The sequence below is a fragment of the Lepidochelys kempii genome, chromosome 2 (genome assembly GCF_965140285.1).
Source record: "Lepidochelys kempii isolate rLepKem1 chromosome 2, rLepKem1.hap1, whole genome shotgun sequence".
Taxonomy (NCBI): Eukaryota; Metazoa; Chordata; order Testudines; family Cheloniidae; genus Lepidochelys; species Lepidochelys kempii.
Window position 1 is genome coordinate 24,837,371 of NC_136381.1, and position 20,702 is coordinate 24,858,072.

Consider the following 20,702-nt stretch of genomic DNA (forward strand, 5'->3'; position numbering starts at 1 on the left):
ATTTCACAAAACTGGAGAGGATTTACAAAATGTGAAAAGCTATTTTAATAAATTAGGTGACTCACGCTTTAAAACCCAGGTAATTTTCACAACCATCTTTTTCCTTCAATCTCACCCACAATTTCAGTCCCACATGATTTTTAATAATGATGATATCTCAGCTACCACCACCCGTTAAAATGGGATTATGGCTATTTTATGTCATCGCTGCAGAGCAAAGGAAACGGAGTGTCCAGGTGAATCTGCTTGCTAACAGTTCTCAAGTCAACAGCCAGACTGGAAGTGGGAAAATGTTAGCAAACTGTATGGGATTTTAAGACCTGATGTCTCATGTCTTTTTCACAGCTGGAAACAAATGCTTTTTCCACTCTGAAGATGAGAAACACTGCTTTCCAGAAGCACACAGAATACAATTCTAATCCTTTTGCTAATTTGCTAATGTTTCTAACATTATGTTACACTGATGTAAAACAGGAGTAACTCCACTGGTTATGACAGAGACCTGCTGGTGTAAAACTGGAGTAAAGGCCACAGATCCTTAACTATCACTAGTCCCTCCAAAAAATAATATTTTTTGGCAATAATCCAAGACATAATATTGCAAGTCCAGACCTCAATGTATTGTTTTGATCTTTGAAACAACAGGACATTGCCCTGAAGTTTACACTCTAAGGAAACAGCAAGTATAATACACACACACAAAAAAAAATACATGACATGGAGCAGATACTAACTGAAATGCCTTGCAGGGCAGGTGGTTTTTAGAAATTATCTAAAAAAGGGCAGGGAAGGAGCTTGGTGTACATGAATTGGATAAGCCATCCTTCTGTGACTGAACTGTTTTCTAACCTGGCTTTTCCACACCCCTCCTATGAAATGTTTGGATCAACTCTGATTTCTTTTTGATTCTTCACTTTTGCACACTACCCCAAGAAGAACTAGTGTTTAAAAAAGCAGACAATAAAGTAACATTATTGTGACAGTCTGTATCCCTATGTTCATTCTTTTTAAAGTATGGCTTGTGAGGTATCATTTAAAAACTCATAATGTGCTGATCATTATTGTCCTGGTAAAATATGTGTGGCAACATTGTACGTAAACTTATAAGATTCTACTGTATAACATTACTGAGACATAATCCAAGTTTAGAAAAGCAGGTAGAAACCAGTTCCTCAAAGACAAAAGGCAAACTGATGTCTTAGCCAGGTGTCAACAAAACCAAATGGACTATCACCTGATTAAGTGGCCATTCTTTGGGAGGAAAAAGGGTGTGAGTGAGAAATTTACATCTTGGCAAAGAAGCTGCTGGAAGTTCCTGTCACACAGACTTTCTGTCTCCTGAACCCCAGTTAGAGATGATTCTCAAGAGGAGGAAAAGATATAAAAATGGGGAACAGATGCCCCAACTCATCACTCCCTTCATCTCTACTCACAGCAGCAACAACAACTGAAGGACAAGGCAATCAACACTGAACTGGGGGAGGGGGTCCTGGCTGAAAGGATTCCAGCCAGTAAGACAGCTAAAGCATGTGGTGAGAGAAACCTTTGCTTTGAATTCATTTAGCTTGTTAAGTTACATATAAGATATATTTTACCTTTTATTTACTTGTAACAAATTACGATTTTTATGCCTCGTTACTTGTAATCACTTAAAATCTATCTTTCTGTATATAAACCAGTATGTGTTTGTATTGAAGTGTTTGGGACCCTTCATTTGGGATAACAAGATTTGTGCACATCATTTTCTATTAACAAAGTGATGGACTTTATATGAGCTTGTGTTGTCCAGGAGGGTACTGGGCAGTACAAGACGCACATTTCTGGGGGGAAATCTGAGACTGGGAATATGCTGGTGTTTCCCTGAGATGTAATTCATGAGTGGCTGTCTATAGCGCTCATACAGAATAGCAGGGAGTGATTTACATGCCGAAGGCTGTGTGTGAGCAGACCAGGAGTGGTTGCTCTCACAGCGAAGCAATGTAAGAGGCACCTCAGGTTGGTGAATTGAGGGAACACAGCTGTCCGTCAGTCCAGATTGTGCCCTGGTTAATGTCATAGTTATAAAATAACAATGCCCTTTAACTGCCCTTCTTGGAGGAGAATACACAGCTTTCTAAGGCTGCCTCTTATTCCTCTGGACTTTTGCCAGTTCAGTTTCTGTGTCTTGGAGACAGAAAACAGAATGAGGGCCAACTTGTTGAAAACGTGTGCACACTTTTGCATGAGGCTCTGGCAGGGTGAGCCTGCAGACTTTAAAAACAAAATTAGGCCCTGGCTCTGTAGTCACCCAGTATTCACCATACACTCAATCACTAAAGCCCTGCACGGATACAAAATTTGTATCCGCATCCGATCCGTGATCTGCGAGCTGCAAATACGATCTGTGGATACAGATATCCACACATATAAAGCGGATATCCACAGATTTGCAGGGCTTTAGATATAAAATTTGGATCTGCATCTATCCATGATCCACAAAAATGGTCCTCCAATATCCACATCCACAGATGCGGATATAAAGAGGATAACAATGGATTTGCAGGGCTCTATCAATCACAGTCTTGATATCTTTCACCCACCACTGCAGAATACAGCCGCTGGAACTCTTCAAATTTCATTTCTCCTTTGTTCATTCCTGCTGCTTTTCACAATGTAAACGCTAAAAGATTAAAATAAATGGCACTATATTTTTCATTGGATTGTGCTTTTCCTTTTCCTCTCAAAGGCTTCCTGTTTTTCTACAGCTAATCTAGCATCTGCAAATGTGTTTTAATAATGGTACCTATTCAGACTAGTTTCTTCCTACACATTGATGAATCACATCTGTTTGGAGCTCTCTCAAGCTAAGGAATCATAGAATAATAGAATATCAGGGTTGGAAGGGACCTCAGGAGGTCATCTAGTCCAACCCCCTGCTCAAAGCAGGACCAATCCCCAATTAAATCATCCCAGCCAGGACTTTGTCAAGCCTGACCTTAAAAACTTCTAAGGAAGGAGATTCTACCACCTCCCTAGGTAACACATTCCAGTGTTTCACCACCCTCCTAGTGAAAAAGTTTTTCCTCATATCCAACCTAAACCTCCCCCACTGCAACTTGAGACCATTACTCCTTGTCCTGTCCTCTTCTACCACTGAGAATAGTCTAGAACCATCCTCTCTGGAACCACCTCTCAGGTAGTTGAAAGCAGCTATCAAATCCCCCCTCATTCTTCTCTTCTGCAGACTAAACAATCCCAGTTCCCTCAGCCTCTCCTCATAAGTCACGTATTCCAAACCCCTAATCATTTCTGTTGCCCTTCGCTGGACTCTCTCCAATTTATCCACATCCTTCTTGTAGTGTGGGGCCCAAAACTGGACACAGTACTCCAGATGAGGCCTCACCAATGTCGAATAGAGGGGGACGATCACGTCCCTCCATCTGCTCGCTATGCCCCTACTTATACATCCCAAAATGCCATTCGCCTTCTTGGCAACAAGGGCACACTGCTGACTCATATCCAGCTTCTTGTCCACTGTCACCCCTAGGTCCTTTTCCGCAGAACTGCTGCCTAGCCATTCGGTCCCTAGTCTGTAGCTGTGCATTGGATTCTTCCGTCCTAAGTGCAGGACCCTGCACTTATCCTTATTGAACCTCATCAGATTTCTTTTGGCCCAATCCTCCAATTTGTCTAGGTCCCTCTGTATCCTATCCCTGCCCTCCAGCGTATCTACCACTCCTCCCAGTTTAGTATCATCCGCAAATTTGCTGAGAGTGCAATCCACACCATTCTCCAGATCATTTATGAAGATACTGAACAAAACCGGCCCCAGGACCGACCCCTGGGGCACTCCACTTGACACCGGCTGCTAACTAGACATGGAGCCATTGATCACTACCCGTTGAGCCCGACAATCTAGCCAACTTTCTACCCACCTTATAGTGCATTCATCCAGCCCATACTTCTTTAACTTGCTGGCAAGAATACTGTGGGAGACCGTGTCAAAAGCTTTGCTAAAGTCAAGAAACAATACATCCACTGCTTTCCCTTCATCCACAGAACGAGTAATCTCATCATAGAAGGCGATTAGATTAGTCAGGCGTGACTTTCCCTTGGTGAATCCATGCTGACTGTTCCTGATCACTTTCCTCTCCTCTAAGTGCTTCAGGATTGATTCCTTGAGGACCTGCTCCATGATTTTTCCGGGGACTGAGGTGAGGCTGACTGGCCTGTAGTTCCCAGGATCCTCCTTCTTCCCTTTTTTAAAGATTGGCACTACATTAGCCTTTTTCCAGTCATCTGGGACTTCCCCCGTTCGCCACGAGTTTTCAAAGATAATGGCCAATGGCTCTGCAATCACAGCCGCCAATTCCTTTAGCAAGGAAGAGTCAGAACGTTTGCCCATACGTTCAATAAGCAGACAGCAATTATTGGTCCTCGATTCTCCCTACTATATAAACATGATACATATATTTCTAGCCTTATGAATATGTATATTTTATCTGAACTGTAGATAAAACCATCTGTGTACATACTCCAACAGATGTTTAAGCACTTGCTAGGACACAAACCAAAACGGTATTGTTTCCACATTTGTACTGCAAACATTTCACTTTCCACATGCAGTGCATGTAATGTTGAACTGTTTCAGTTTCAGAGTGTCTTATATAAACAAGGAGACAGCTTCTCAGTGTAAATCGTTAGATCTGTTCCAAATTACACTAGCTGAGGATATGTCCCTGTATATACACATACAGACACACAGACACACACACACGTTGTAGGTCAGAAAAAAAGGTGTGATGTAATGAGAGAACCACATTTCATGCATAATATCTACAAAATATGACATTTTTAAGCAGTATAAGAAAAACTTAAGCAACAGGATTCCAATGTACAGGACTCTGAAGTCCAATGGTAGCTTATCTCCTATCAAATAATGTATCTTGTACTGATTGTTCACTGCTTCAACACTGTACTTCAGGTAGATTAAAGCATGAAAGCAGGTTAATGTTTGTAAATGTAGTATCTAGAGACATAAAGGGTAACAAGAAAACATTCTTCAAATATATTAGAAGCAAGAGGAATACCAAGGACAGGGTAGGCCTCAATGATGGGGGGAAAATAATAGAAAATGTGGAAATGGCAGAGGTGCTTAATGACTTGTTTGTTTGGGTTTTCATCAAGAAGGTTGGTGGTGAGTGGATGTCTAACATAGTGAATGCCAGTGAAAATGAGGTAGGATCAGAGGCTAAAATAGCAAAAGAACAAGTTAAAAATTACTTAGACAAGTTAGATGTCTTAAAGTCACCAGGACCTGATAAAATGCATCCTAGAATACTCAAGGAGCTCACTGAGGAGATATCTGAGCCATTAGCGATTATCTTTGAAAAGTCATGGAAGTCGGGAGAGATTCAAGATGACTGGAAAAGGGAAAATATAGTGCCAATCTATAAAAAGGGAAATAAGGACAACCCAGGGAATTACAGACTAGTCAATTTAACTTCTGTACCTGGAAAGACAAGGGAGCAATAATGGACCGAATGATTAAGCAATCAATTTGCAAACATCTAGAAGAAAATAAGGTGATGAGTAACACTCAGCATGGATTTGTCAAGAACAAATCATGTCAAACCAACCTGACAGCTTTCTTAGACAGGGTAACGAGCCTTGTGGATGGGGGGAAGTGCTAGGCGTGGGATATCTTAACTTTAGTAAAGCTTTTGATACTGTCTTGCATGATCTTCTCATAAACAAACTGGGGAAATGCAACCTAGATGGAGCTACTATAAGGTGAGTGCAAAACTGGTTGGAAAACCATTCCCAGAGAGTAGTTATCAGTGGTTCACAGTCATGCTGGAAGGGCATAATGAGTGGGGTCCCGCAGGGATCAGTTCTGGGTCCGGTTCTGTTCAATATCTTCATCAATGATTTAGATAATGGCATAGAGAGTACACTTATAAAGTTTGAGGGACGATACCAAGCTGGGAGTGGTTGCAAGTGCTTTGGAGGATGGGACTAAAATTCAAAATGATCTGGACAAACTGGAGAAATGGTCTGAAGTAAATAGGATGAAATTCAATAAGGACAAATGCAAAGTACTCCATTTAGGAAGGAACAATCAGTTGCACACATACAAAATAGGAAATGACTGCCCAGGAAGGAGTACTTCGGAAAGGGATCTGGGGGTCATAGTGACCATAAGCTAAATATGAGTCAACAGTGTGACTTTGTTGCAAAAAAAGGAAACATCATTCTGGGACGTATTAGCAGGAGTGTTGTAAGTAAGACACGAGAAGTAATTCTTCTGCTCTACTTTGCGCTAATTAGGCCTCAACTGGAGTACTGTGTCCAGTTCTGGGAGCCACATGTCAGTAAAGATGTGGACAAATTGGAGAAAGTCCAGTGAAGAGCAACAAAAATGATTAAAGGTTTAGAAAACATGACCTATGAGGGAAGATTGAAAAAATTGGGTTTGTTTAGTCTGGAAAAGACAGGACTGAGTGCGGACAGGATAATAGTTTTCAAGTACATAAAAGGTTGTAACAAAGAAACAGAAGAAAAACAGTTCTTAACCTCTGAGGATAGGACAAGAAGCAATGGGCTTAAATTGCAGCACGGAAGGTTTAGATTGGACATTAGGAAAAAATTTCTAACTTTCAGGGTGGTTAAGCACTGAAATAAATGGCCTAGGGAGGCTGTGGAATCTCCATCATTGGAGATTTTTAAAAGCAGGTTAGACAAACACCTGTCAGGAATGGTCTAGATAATATAGTCCTGCCATGAATGCAGGGGACTGGACTAGATGACCTCTCGAGGTCCCTTCCAGTCCTATGATTCTATGATCTTTTTCTGAAAGTGTAAGAATGCTTTCAAAGGCAGTGGATTTTATCTAGAATATTAAGTAAAACCAGCATTACCATGCACTCAGTTCAGTAGTCTGTTCAGTGAATCATTACACTCTGCCTATGTGCATGTTTAGTCTTTAACAAAGCAAGTTTATAGAACATAGTTATCTGCTTTTCTTTGCTTCTAAATAAAGTATGCAAACTACAGAGTTTGTGAATAGAGGATAAAAGAAGATGAAAAAGGCCTATCTGGTCATCTTTTATGTTGCAGCTGTTAAAAATTGAAACTTTTGTCAGAAAAATAGGATGAAGATAATTTGGAAACAAGTCTTCCTGCTTTACTTATACAGCCCCATAGATGTGCATGGTACATCATGAAACAAATAAAGACAAATGCACTGCCCACAAGAACAACACTGGAAGGACAGAGATAACACAGGGAGAGGGTGGTAAAGAGGAAGTATGAAACTGAGGGCAATGAGTTTACATGATCACATGGGAGGCTCTCACTCCTTACCCACCTTAAGAGTAAAAACTTGAAAAAACTTGAACTGATAACAGAAAGGTTGTTTTTAAAACCTGATGTAAAGTAAATAAAACGGACTGCGGATTTAGCATAATAAGTTAAATTGGGTGAAATCTGTATTTGAATTCCTCAAGGGACACAGCTAGCATGGAATTTTGTAAAACAACCAACCAAAAAACCTATGATGAATATGCCCCTATGGACATCACCTTTAACTTGGTCATATTTATACTAAAATCAGTTATAGTGCTGGGGGGGTCTCTAAGACTTCTTTAGGGTGCTGAATGGAGGTTCGTGTCACTGAGATAAAGCAGGACATCACCTTTATGATCTTTAGCACAGACGCTGATGACCTGAATACCTGGAGAATTTCTGATAGCTATTGCAAGAGATTCAAGGATTAAAATAAACAGAAGAGGTGATAAAGCACATTCTTGTGTCACTCTTCAAGGGAGAAAGTCTCTGGTTAGGAGCCATTCCAGTCAAGGAAAGCACATGGTGAATTACCAACAGTTACATGGAGGTTATGAATTGAGGAATGAAATTATCTCCAGTATCAGCAAGTCATAGCCCAAAAGAGAGAATGGCAATTAAGGAAGCTGTACATTTCAATGCCATGTTTTACTCAAAAAATGAGAAACAATAGTTAAAAATAGGGAATTGGAGAAATATATTAATGCAACATGTACACTATAATAAATGAAAGATGCTTCTGGACAGATCAGCAAAAGACAATCAGATCATAAGGGTTTTTAAAATTTTCTTCTCCTTTTCAGGTCTGTACACAACTTTAATCAGATGTGGTTTACTGGTGAATACGTAAAACAGCATTATACCTTGCTGCTTTAATACTGCATTCCTTTGCTTAGGGCAAGTTTCTTGTTATACAATGCTACTATATTTCTGCTTGCAAAAGGTGGAAGAAAATTAAAACATTTTTAACATGTTTTTGCAATGTAAAAACTGATAGCGGAAGTCAACACTTATTGTACAAGCCACTGTGAACGTTGTTTTCATCCACGAGAACAGTGGACGATTAGTTGACAATAGACAAAATCTTGAGAGGTGCTGAGCTCCCCCATCTGCTATAAGTTAATATGATCTGCATGTGCTCAGCACCTCTCAAAATTGGGTCCAGTGCAATCAACCAGATTAAATTTTTTAAATTGTAAAATTTATTCAGATTTAAATAATAATTTTATAATACTACAACAAAACCCTTATTCAAACAGGAACTCTGCTCACCAGCTACCTTCAAAAGAGCTTCTTTCCATTCCTGCATCTTTCAGGGAAGCAAATGCTGAGCCCTCTCCAAAAACCCTATCAAACAGATATCTTAGTGCTGATGGAAATGATCAGGTGGAGAGGTCTGGATTCTAAAGACCTGTTTATCACCACAACAGGTACAGCATAGTCAGCAAGAATTCAAGCTTCTTCAAAACACACCACCTCTGAGGATCATCTCTGTTCTATGCTGTCCACTTCTAGGCCATAGGGGATAGTTCAATGACAAATGAGACTCAGAGTAGAGATACCAATTAGTCCCAATTGTGATGTGAACAGTTTCCCACCAGGAACTGGGCTAAAGTCTTGACTGTTTCATCCTGGCCCCCAATCATCCTTCAGATGCTAATGTTTGGCTACTACTGACCCGGTCCAAATTCAAACTGATAATCTAAAAGAGAAAAGGGACTTGAAATGGAAGACAGAACCTAAAGTCATCCATTTCCTTACTCTTGTTTCTAAACTATGTCTTAGTTCTACAAAAGAGTTGGAAGAAGACTTTTAGCTTCACAGGTATGATCTTCTTTACTGATTTGGAGGAGATTGCAAACAGCATATTAATGAAACTCACAGAAGATACTAAATTGAGAGGACTTAACACGAGTCACGACAGAGGACTAATTCAAAGGGAAATAGGGAGACAAAAAGCATGGGGAGAAAACAACAAATGAGATTTAATTTGGAAAAAAGCAGGGAAGTAACATCATAAATATAATAATAGTAATATGCAAGGGTATTCTGGGCCCTGTTCTGTACTGCCCTACGCTGCCTGTAGTGGTTGACACCAAGGCAAAGTGCTACCTGATTTGGTAGCATTTTATATTCACTTTGAACTTCAGTCAGTGACGACACAAGGTGCAGGGCACAAGACAATCAGACCCAGTGAATCCAGGAGAAAATAATCCAAAATACAGGCATCCAAATGTAAGCAGCAGCCTGGCAAGCAGGAACACTGAAAGAGATGAGTAATCTGGCATAGAAACAAGAGATTGAATGTTGCTTCCTAGGTACTGCATTTCTTATAAGGTGGAACTGGATACAAGCACAAGCTGTACTGCATACACAATGAAGTAAAATCAATATGTGTCTAAATTTGGTGAGAATTTTTAAAGCATTTAAAAATATACTATTTTAAGACACTGCCACAGAGCGTATGCACCTACTGCCTGGCAAACACAAGTGGTGTCATAGGAGAGGACTTCCCTCTCCCAATATGAACCAGATCTAAAAGGGAAAGCGCTTAACAGCTTGAGATCCCTTGATCTTGATCTGATCCCAGACCTTCAGCTTGACTGACTGCAAGCCTGAAGATATGCATACAGTCCTGCAACTCCGTATCCATGGGGCTCTGGGTGAAAGAGGAGGAACACTCACATGCCAATCTTTGCAGTATCAACCACATTTATTCTCCTCACCTAACCATGCAGCATTAATTTATATTACAAGGGCCAGGCAAACTGCTAACATGCTGACCTTGAAGTTAGCAAATTAAGGACCAAATCCTTCTCCAGCAAGTCTTGTACAGGAAGCAGGAATGCTGCCTAGTATGTTGGTCCTGTGGTCCTGGGATCCTGACAGGATTCCAGGAGGAACGAGCCATGAGGCTCACATTGCTGTACCTTTGTAACGGAGTAGGTCACATATCAAGCTAGCATGTGCTAAAAGCAGTCTTTTGGGGGACTGGCCACATCCCTCAGCAGAAAAAACATGCCATGATGTGCTAACTGATGTTGTAGCCCCTCCCCCCTCCTTAGAGATCTGTTGAGCGGGGGTTTCCAAACTGTAGGCCACGGTCCAAAGGTGGGCATTGACACAGTCATGGGTGGAGTTTTGGCAGAGCAAGTGGCGACGCCAGGCGCTCTGTGCATCCAGATCAGTTTCCCCACGTGGCTTGGGTAATGGCCGCCACACCCTCCAGGCTCAGGTAGCTGTAGTCCTCGGTGCCTGTGAACCACTGAGTGCTGGTGGTCACAGTGACTGGGGAGGATGACATGACCCAGCCTAGCGCGCACACAGCCACAAGGGGTGGAACTGCCCCACTGTGCCAATTAGGGACTGGGCACACAGCCTGGCCCTGCAGCAGCACCCCCTCGGACACAGCCCCTCCCGACACGCTGAGCTACACCTCTGCCTGCACCCTGAGCTACCCTACTCTGCACACAACCCCAGCTACTTCCTGCCTGCACCCTCATATACACTCTTGCCTGCACCCAGAGCTACCCTCCTCTTTGAACATAGCCCCCAGATACCCCTGCCTGCACCCTGAGCTGGCTGAAAGACTGAAAATTGTAGATGAGATCAGGTTGAACCTCACTAACATATGTCCCCAGCTGGAAAAACTGAGCAAGGAGAAGCAGGCACATCCATCCCATTAAAAAGACTACTGGTCTATAAGTTATTTTATATTTTATTTACAATATTTGGTTTTTTTCTAATTAGTAGAGACTACGGTTGGGTCTTTACTTAGCACAGAAATCCAAATTTTACACTAAAAAGGAAACTGAAAACACAATATAATGTTCAAAGTTGGACAACTATTTTGTTTGAAAATCAAATAATAACACAATGTGGTTTTTAACAATTTTCTTAACATTGTGTTGCTTACTGTTCAGTTTTAGACAAAATTATGTTTTGCCTCTTTGAACACCGCATTTTGCTCTCAACATTTTTTTAAAGTATAGTTTTACTAAACCTGTTTGGTTACAAAGATCTTGAAACACTGCTTTGAGTGCTAGGGATTTCTGTCATTACAATTGTTCACATTAAAAGGAAAAGGAAACATGTACATGTACATTGTTTATTTAAAGTGTTATAGTTTATATGAATGTAATCATTAAAATAAACTAAAATAATAATAATAAATATCATTAATAATTTTCCTCAAGAAGTGTTAATAATGGGCTTCGGTGGCTATTGCAGCTGCACGGGGGGGCCTCAGGGACAAAGGTTTGGAAACCCCTGGATTAGAGCAGCTTGGGGACTACTCTAACCTATTGCAGAACTGGGCAAACTGAGAGCTGTAACTAGCTCCCTCACACCTCCTCTCACCCCTCTGCCGCCCATTGAACTGAGCCCTGGTCTACACTAGGACTTTAGGTCGAATTTAGCAGCGTTAAATCGATTTAAACCTGCACCCGTCCACACAGTGAAGCCCTTTATTTCGACTTAAAGGGCTCTTAAAATCGATTTCCTTACTCCACCCCTGACAAGTGGATTAGCGCTTAAATCGACGTTCCCAGCTCGAATTTGGGGTACTGTGGACACAATTCGATGGTATTGGCCTCCGGGAGCTATCCCAGAGTGCTCCATTCTGACCGCTCTGGACAGCACTCTCAACTCAGATGCACTGGCCAGGTAGACAGGAAAAGAACCGCGAACTTTTGAATCTCATTTCCTGTTTGGCCAGCGTGGCAAGCTGCAGGTGACCATGCAGAGCTCATCAGCACAGGTGACCATGATGGAGTCCCAGAATCGCAAAAGAGCTCCAGCATGGACCGAACGGGAGGTACGGGATCTGATCGCTGTTTGGGGAGAGGAATCCGTGCTATCAGAACTCCATTCCAGTTTTCGAAATGCCAAAACCTTTGTGAAAATCTCCCAGGGCATGAAGGACAGAGGCCATAACAGGGACCCGAAGCAGTGCCGCGTGAAACTTAAGGAGCTGAGGCAAGCCTACCAGAAAACCAGAGATGCGAACAGCCGCTCTGGGTCAGAGCCCCAAACATGCCGCTTCTATGATGAGCTGCATGCCATTTTAGGGGGTTCAGCCACCACTACCCCAGCCGTGTTGTTTGACTCCTTCAATGGAGATGGAGGCAATACGGAAGCAGGTTTTGGGGACGAAGAAGATGAGGAGGAGGAGGAGGTTGTAGATAGCTCACAGCAAGCAAGCGGAGAAACCGGTTTTCCCGACAGCCAGGAACTGTTTCTCACCCTAGACCTGGAGCCAGTACCCCCCGAACCCACCCAAGGCTGCCTCCTGGACCCAGCAGGCGGAGAAGGGACCTCTGGTGAGTGTACCTTTTACAATGCTATACATGGTTTAAAAGCAAGCATGTGAAAGGATTACTTTGCCCTGGCATTTGCGGTTCTCCTAGATGTAGTCCTAAAGCCTTTGCAAAAGGTTTCTGGGGAGGGCAGCCTTATTTCGTCCTTCATGGTAGGACACTTTTATCACTCCAGGCCAGTAACACATACTCGGGAATCACTGTAGAACAAAGCATTGCAGTGTATGTTTGCTGGCATTCAACCAAAATCCGTTCTTTCTCTCTCTGTGTTATCCTCAGGAGAGTGAGATATAATTCATGGTCACCTGGTTGAAATAGGGTGCTTTTCTTCAGGGACACATTCCTGCTGTGCTGTTTGCCTGTGGCTGAACAGAAATGTTCCCCGCTGTTAGCCACGGGGAGGGGGGAGGGTTGAGGGGGTAGTCACGCGGTGGGAGGAGGCAAAATGCGACCTTGTAACGAAAGCACATGTGCTATGTATGTAATGTTAACAGCAAGGTTTACCCTGAAAGAGTGTAGCGACTGTTTTATAAAATGTGTCTTTTTAAATACCGCTGTCCCTTTTTTTTTCTCCACCAGCTGGATGTGTTTCAATGATCACAGGATCTTCTCCTTCCCAGAGGCTAGTGAAGCTTAGAAAGAAAAAAAAACGCACTCGAGATGAAATGTTCTCCGAGCTAATGCTGTCCTCCCACACTGACAGAGCACAGATGAATGCGTGGAGGCAAATAATGTCAGAGTGCAGGAAAGCACAAAATGACCGGGAGGAGAGGTGGAGGGCTGAAGAGAGTAAGTGGCAGGCAGAAGACAGGGCTGAAGCTCAAATGTGGCGGCAGCGTGATGAGAGAAGGCAGGATTCAATGCTGAGGCTGCTGCAGGACCAAACCAGAATGCTCCAGTGTATGGTTGAGCTGCAGCAAAGGCAGCTGGAGCACAGACTGCCACTGCTGCCCCTCTGTAACCAACCGCCCTCCTCCCCAAGTTCCATAGCCTCCACACCCAGACGCCCAAGAACGCGGTGGGGGGGCCTCCGGCCAACCAGCGACTCCACAACAGAGGATTGCCCAAAAAAAAGAAGGCTGTCATTCAATAAATTTTAAAGTTGTAAACTTTTAAAGTGCTGTGCTTAAAGTGCTGTGTGGCATTTTCCTTCCCTCCTCCACCACCCCTCCTGGGATACCTTGGTAGTCATCCCCCTATTTGTGTGATGAATGAATAACGAATGCATGACTGTGAAGCAGCAATGACTTTATTGCCTCTGCAAGCGGTGATTAAAGGGAGGAGGGGAGGGTGGTTAGCTTACAGGGAAGTAGAGTGAACCAAGGGGCGGGGGGTTTCATCAAGGAGAAACAAACAGAACTTTCACACTGTAGCCTGGCCAGTCATGAAACTGGTTTTCAAAGCTTCTCTGATGCGTACCGCGCCCTCCTGAGCTCTTCTAACCGCCCTGGTGTCTGGCTGCGCGTAACCAGCAGCCAGGCGATTTGCCTCAATCTCCCACCCCGCCATAAACGTCTCCCCCTTACTCTCACAGATATTGTGGAGCACACAGCAAGCAGTAATAACAGTGGGAATATTGGTTTCGCTGAGGTCTAAGCGAGTCAGTAAACTGCGCCAGCGCGCCTTTAAACGTCCAAATGCACATTCTACCACCATTCTGCACTTGCTCAGCCTGTAGTTGAACAGCTCCTGACTACTGTCCAGGCTGCCTGTGTACGGCTTCATGAGCCATGGCATTAAGGGGTAGGCTGGGTCCCCAAGGATACATATAGGCATTTCAACATCCCCAACAGTTATTTTCTGGTCTGGGAAGAAAGTCCCTTCCTGCAGCTTTTGAAACAGACCAGAGTTCCTGAAGATGCGAGCGTCATGCACCTTTCCCGGCCATCCCACGTTGATGTTGGTGAAACATCCCTTGTGATCCACCAGAGCTTGCAGCACTATCGAAAAGTACCCCTTGCAGTTTATGTACTCGCCGGCTTGGTGCTCTGGTGCCAAGATAGGGATATGGGTTCCGTCTATAGCCCCACCACAGTTAGGGAATCCCATTGCAGCAAAGCCATCCACTATGACCTGCACATTTCCCAGGGTCACTACCCTTGATATCAGCAGATCTTTGATTGCGTGAGCTACTTGCATCACAGCAGCCCCCACAGTAGATTTGCCCACTCCAAATTGATTCCCAACTGACCGGTAGCTGTCTGGCGTTGCAAGCTTCCACAGGGCTATCGCCACTCGCTTCTCAACTGTGAGGGCTGCTCTCATCCTGGTATTCATGCGCTTCAGGGCAGGGGAAAGCAAGTCACAAAGTTCCATGAAAGTGCCCTTACGCATGCGAAAGTTTCGCAGCCACTGGGAATCGTCCCAGACCTGCAACACTATGCGGTCCCACCAGTCTGTGCTTGTTTCCCGAGCCCAGAATCGGCGTTCCACAGCATGAACCTGCCCCATTAGCACCATGATGCATGCATTGGCAGGGCCCATGCTTTCAGAGAAATCTGTGTCCATGTCCTGATCACTCACGGGACCGCGCTGACGTCGCCTCCTCGCCCGGTATCGCGTTGCCATGTTCTGGTGCTGCATATACTGCTGGATAATGCGTGTGGTGGTTGATGTGCTCCTAATTGCCAAAATGAGCTCAGCGGCCTCCATGCTTGCCTTGGTATGGCGTCCGCACAGAAAGAAGGCGCGGAACGATTGTCTGCCGTTGCTCTGACAGAGGGAGGGGCGACTGACGACACGGCTTACAGGGTTGGCTTCAGGGAGCTAAAATCAACAAAGGGTGTGCCTGTACATCAAGGAGTATTTCAGGCAGGACTGCACGGAGGGTTCCAATAAGAAATGGTGCACCAAAGTTATCGTTGTTATTGGAACAAGGAGGTTAGCCTGGCCTCTGATTGATACATGGCTAGATTAACCTCGCTGCGCCTTCTCTGTGACTGACTGCAGTGTGATCTAGACAGGGGAGGAGGAAAATGAGTCCAAAACAAATCTGGTCTATTTCTTGTTCTGACCCACTCCATCGATCCTTTACATCTTTGGCTGGCAGCAGACAAAAAAGGCGCGAAATGATTGTCTGCCCTTACTTTCACGGGGGGAGGGAGAGTGGGAACGGGGTCCTGACGATATGTACCCAGAACCACCCGCGACAATGTTTTAGCCCCATCAGGCATTGGGATATCAACCCAGAATTCCAATGGGCAGCGGAGACTGCGGGAACTGTGGGATAGCTACCCACAGTGCAACGCTCCAGAAGTCGACGCTTGCCTCGGTACTGTGGAAACGCTCCGCCGAGTTAATGCACTTAATGCACTTAGAGCATTTTCTGTGGGGACACACACACTCGAATATATAAAACCGATTTCAAAAAAACTGACTTCTATAAATTCGACCTAATTTCGTAGTGTAGACATACCCTGAGAGAATTTTAGTCACAGCAGATAATCTGTCCCAGTGCTTCCAACTCTAGATAAAATATGACAGATTCCCTCTGTGTAAAAAAACTCTTATGTCTGAACGTTAAAGCATTCAGTGTGTCCAGATGTCTTAAGAAGTGGAATTTTATAAAGCTGCAAAATTTGTCCTGTGCTCTTTTAGTTTTATGCATGCACAGACATACTTCTCATTCCTTTATAGAATCTTTGCTCCAATCATCTGATTAATTTAATCAGTGGTTGCAAAGGCAGACTAAATACAGATAATTGTCAGTGGCCGCTCAAGCATTAAGAGATGTACAGGATATGCTGCCCTAGTACACAAAGGGACAAATTTTCAGGCTATGACCTCTATTAGGGCATGCAATTTTTGTGAACCATGACTTGCATACACAAAGTAGAATACTCATATGAAACCACATTTGCTTGTACAAATCCTGTAGATGTTAACAAGGCCATTTTCAAATTCAATCATAGTGTGTGCAAAGCACAAAGGGAGGTCAGTCTGAGGTCCTTTTGAAAATTTACCCCAAGTTGTTTATCAACTGGCTATAGTACAACATTTCTGAAGTTGAAACGTTTCACCTTTCTACGACATTTGCATAATTCCTTTTAAACATCTAGTTTCCCTTTTAAAATTAAGCATAGTTAATAGCTTCCTGTGTGAAATCTGGTTTGAGGCTGACTGATTAAAATGAAGACAAACATGACAGGAAATTGTGCTCTGCATATAAGAAGAGTCAAATACTGCCTCAGCTGCAAAATATTTTTCTGAAGTCACCGGAATGAGAACAGGTATCAATAAATAAACCGGCACTATTTAGTTATAGATGGAAAATTACCTTGATTAAGACTAGTTCTATCATACTTATGATTGCAAAGGCAGTATAATAAAAAAAATAGAAGAGCAAAATGTTTTTTATTCTGCTTCATGCATATTCAACAATATTGTTCGCTAGAGATCACCTTTAGGGAAAGGAGGAATTTCATTCTCCATTCCTATTCAATCCATGTCCTTGCTGCTTGTACTGCCAACAAGGATGTCAATTAGTGTCAAGTGAAACTTTATAGATGATGACAAAGAAAGCACAAGGAACATAGTTTGGTGTTCAGGTTCCAGAATAAACGCACTATGCTGGCAGTGGGGAAAAATACTGTTTTTACTGGTAAATGGAGTGCATTTGACTTAGAATTCAGGGGGAACAAACAGAATATTACATACCCACTGTTACAGTCTGAGTTTAAAATTTAGTAAAGAAAAGCTCTCAAGTCTAGCTCCACTATTAAGGAAAACTAAACTGCAACGACTTAGTAAGATACATAGATACATCCACTTGTTATAGCTCAATCTGTAATCGTCTATGTTAATCTTTCACCAAATAATTTCCAACCCTATCCAAACAAACAGCTTTAGTGAAACCTGTAGGACAGAATATCCTTATAAAACGAACTGCTGTTTTAAGAGTGCCCAAAGTATTCCCAAATATAATGCTAAGTCCCCAGGCTCTGATTCAGTTTTTATTCCATCTTTATGCAAGCAAAATCTCTAAGAAGTTAATGGAATTTACCTTTGTCCAATGAAGGTGAATAAGGATCTCAGTGTTTCACTTACATTGGGTACAATTCTGCTCTAGCTTTATGAGATGACCACCTATGTTCAGCTACTGATTTTCATTGCCCTTGAGTGATCAATAAAGGTTCACGGGTTTCAAAACTGAATCAACAGACTTGCTACGAATTCCCGGGTAGACTGTGCTCTTGGCACCCTTTAGCCCACTGGAGACAGACGGACCAGGCGTAGGACTAGGAACAGAACTAAGTAGACTAGATGGGTGTGGAGGAACTCATTGTATCCAGAATCAACCAGGAGAAAGCCTGGTTGACTGGGCTTACCCAGGCAGCATACACCAGTAGGTCCAGCAAACTACCCCTTGTACGTACTGGCTGGTGTAGGAAAAGGAAACACCTTCACATCACCTCTCCCCCTTTACAATGAATTAGTTTCTCAGGGGCACTCAGTGGGAGCAGGAACTGCACCTTCCAGCCATACTGCGTGCAGTCCCTTGCAAGGGTGCAAGAGAGGATCTTTGTGCACCCACACAGGGCTCCCGAGGGTGACCCTTCGTTATTCCTTGGATTCTGTTAATGAGAACAATGCTTGCTTTGCAATAAATCTATCACATCCTGATTTTCTTTCCTCTGAACACATTTCAACCGTGAATCCAATTTTTTTTTAAACCAGCTCACCCTGTATCTACATATAGAAACAGCTCAGGGTAAAAATACAAATGAAATAATTGTTGCTGTAGAGAGGAGGGGGAAATATTTTCACTTTGCACTAAGTCCTAACCTGGTGGCACTCTATAAATCAGCACCAAGGGTAATTATAGAATTGAAGCTGCCTCTTGTAAACATTCAGAAATAGCTGCTGTTAATTACAAGGTAAATACAAACTTTGCACTTGATTAAAGTCACAGAGAAACTGTAGAGGTACTTTATAACACCAGGCCTTTTCCTTCCTTGAGGTTACAGGTATTGTCATAGAACAACAAAAAGACCCTGCTTCATGCAGCTACCTATTATTGTTAAATCTGTACTGTGTTCTAATCTATACAGGTCTTATGCCGTGCTCATCATTGTAGCATCTGAGCACCTTCCAGTAGCACATTAAGCAATATGACTAACACATGTCACATGTCTGTTCTCTCATCCCCTCTCTAGGGGGAGAAGTACGTACAGTGAAGTGGTCTAGATTTATTTTTTTAATATTTACACACACACACACACACACGTGTTGGTATATGTTTATGTTAGAAAAGGTAAGATCAAAGAGATTCGCCTTGCACTTAGAGCACAAGGTGGTGAGGTTTGTGAGGGTCCTTAGTTCCTGGAGGAGTTCATTCTACGGTCTTGGGCTGCCCCCAAGAAAGCTCTGTCACTTGCACAGCTGAGCTTTACCCTTATTGTAGCAAGTTATGTCGTGCCAGTAGCACCAAGGAGCCCCACTGTGCTGGGCACTGAACAGATACTAAATCCCTCCTTCAAAGACCTCACAGTGCAGGACTAACTGTAATAATGTTTCAGGTGAAAGTGATTTCCCCATCCTTTTCCAAATATACCTGGCCAATTGTGCAATACGATAGGGATATCCGCTGGCGAGCCGGTTTGTTTACGTGCAGCGTCCGCAGGTTCGGCCGACTGCATCTCCCACTGGCTGCAGTTCGCCATTGCAGGCCAATGGGGGCTGCGGGAAGCGGCGGCCAGCACATCCCTCGGCCCATGCCGCTTCCCGCAGCCCCCATTGGCCTGGAATGGCGAACCGCGGCCAGTGGGAGCTGTGATTGGCCGAACCTGCGGACGCTGCAGGTAAAAAAGCATCCCAGTCTGCCAGCAGATTTCCCTGACGGGCCGCGTGCCAAAGGTCGATCCCTGTCCTAGGGCAATGACTTCCACTGTTTAATTATTCACCACCAAATAAAAGGTTGCCTTTTATTCATTACTTATTTGTTACTAGCAACTCAAACCCAAATTCTAGTGGTTTTGAGTGCTTTTGAAAATTCAACCCTTTCTTAAAAATAAGTATACAACCATCTATCATTTAGATAGGAGTTAGAATTGGAAATGTTTTAGAGCCAAACAGCGCGATCTGCAACCTCTTTACATGATCCTGCATGGAAAAAGTGTTGTAAAGAGTGTAGCTTTTTGTTACCAGGCAGTAAATTCCTCACCGTGCTGTATAATCCCATGCTCCAACAGTCTACGGCCAAGTTGTTCTGCCTCAGTCCTTGTTGTGACTTCTCCTTCCTGAATCAGCCACTCAATAAATTCAGATGCCATGAAGGTCCGTTCATACTTGACGCTCTCCTCTTCCCTGGCTAGTAAAAGTGTGTTCTCAGAATTCATCAGCCTGCCACAGAAGGAAAAACGAATATATGGGGAAAGCAATTCTTCAGAAAGCAATTCCTGATCCATTTTTGTAGACTAGGCAAACAGAAGCAACTTTTTATTGCCTTAATTATAAACAGTTCTTAATTATAAACTGGCATGTGGAACGCTAAAAACGAACAAAAACATTCTCAGGCTAATCACGTAAAACTGGGAACTGCAATTCAGAAAGCCGAAGGGGCTATTAACAGATGTCTAAGGAGTCTTGAAACAGATATTGTGAAATAAACTTACCAAAAAATAACTGTCCCAGTGTTTTGGATACTGAAAACACTTTTCCTTAGCAATACTTGCCTTTGCTATTTGAGTAACATGTGATCTTATGAAGTTGAAATAAGCACAGCTGTCTTTCTGTTAGGTCCTCCTTTGTTTATTAGCGTCATTGAGAACATTCAAGGCACTAGTGTAGTAGGGTATATTAGTTACCTTGTGTTCTCTCTGTGAGTCAGCTACTTTGCTTGAAAGAAATCAAACTTTGTTGTTCCTTTATTTTTAAATTACTTGCTATTTGTTATTATTTATAGTACAGTAGTGGCTCGAGGCCCCAGACCATGACTGTGCTGGACACTATACAAATACGTGAGAATCCCTACGTTGAAAAGCTTACAGTCTAACCAGTATTGGTTACAAAGTGGTGAGGGTTGTATAACAAAACAAAAAGATGGTAATCAGAATCCAG

At 43.1% G+C, this 20,702-nt stretch overlaps 1 protein-coding gene across 2 annotated transcripts in view; it reads right to left on the reverse strand.

The window, feature by feature from the left end:
• DEPTOR (DEP domain containing MTOR interacting protein) overlaps positions 1–20,702 on the reverse strand; it is a 131,114-nt gene that overhangs the window by 41,245 nt on the left and 69,167 nt on the right. For both annotated transcript variants that reach the window (XM_073330244.2, XM_073330243.2), the window contains exon 5: positions 19,807–19,985. In XM_073330244.2, coding sequence (XP_073186345.1) covers positions 19,807–19,985 — 179 coding nt within the window. The remainder of the gene's footprint in view (positions 1–19,806; positions 19,986–20,702) is intronic.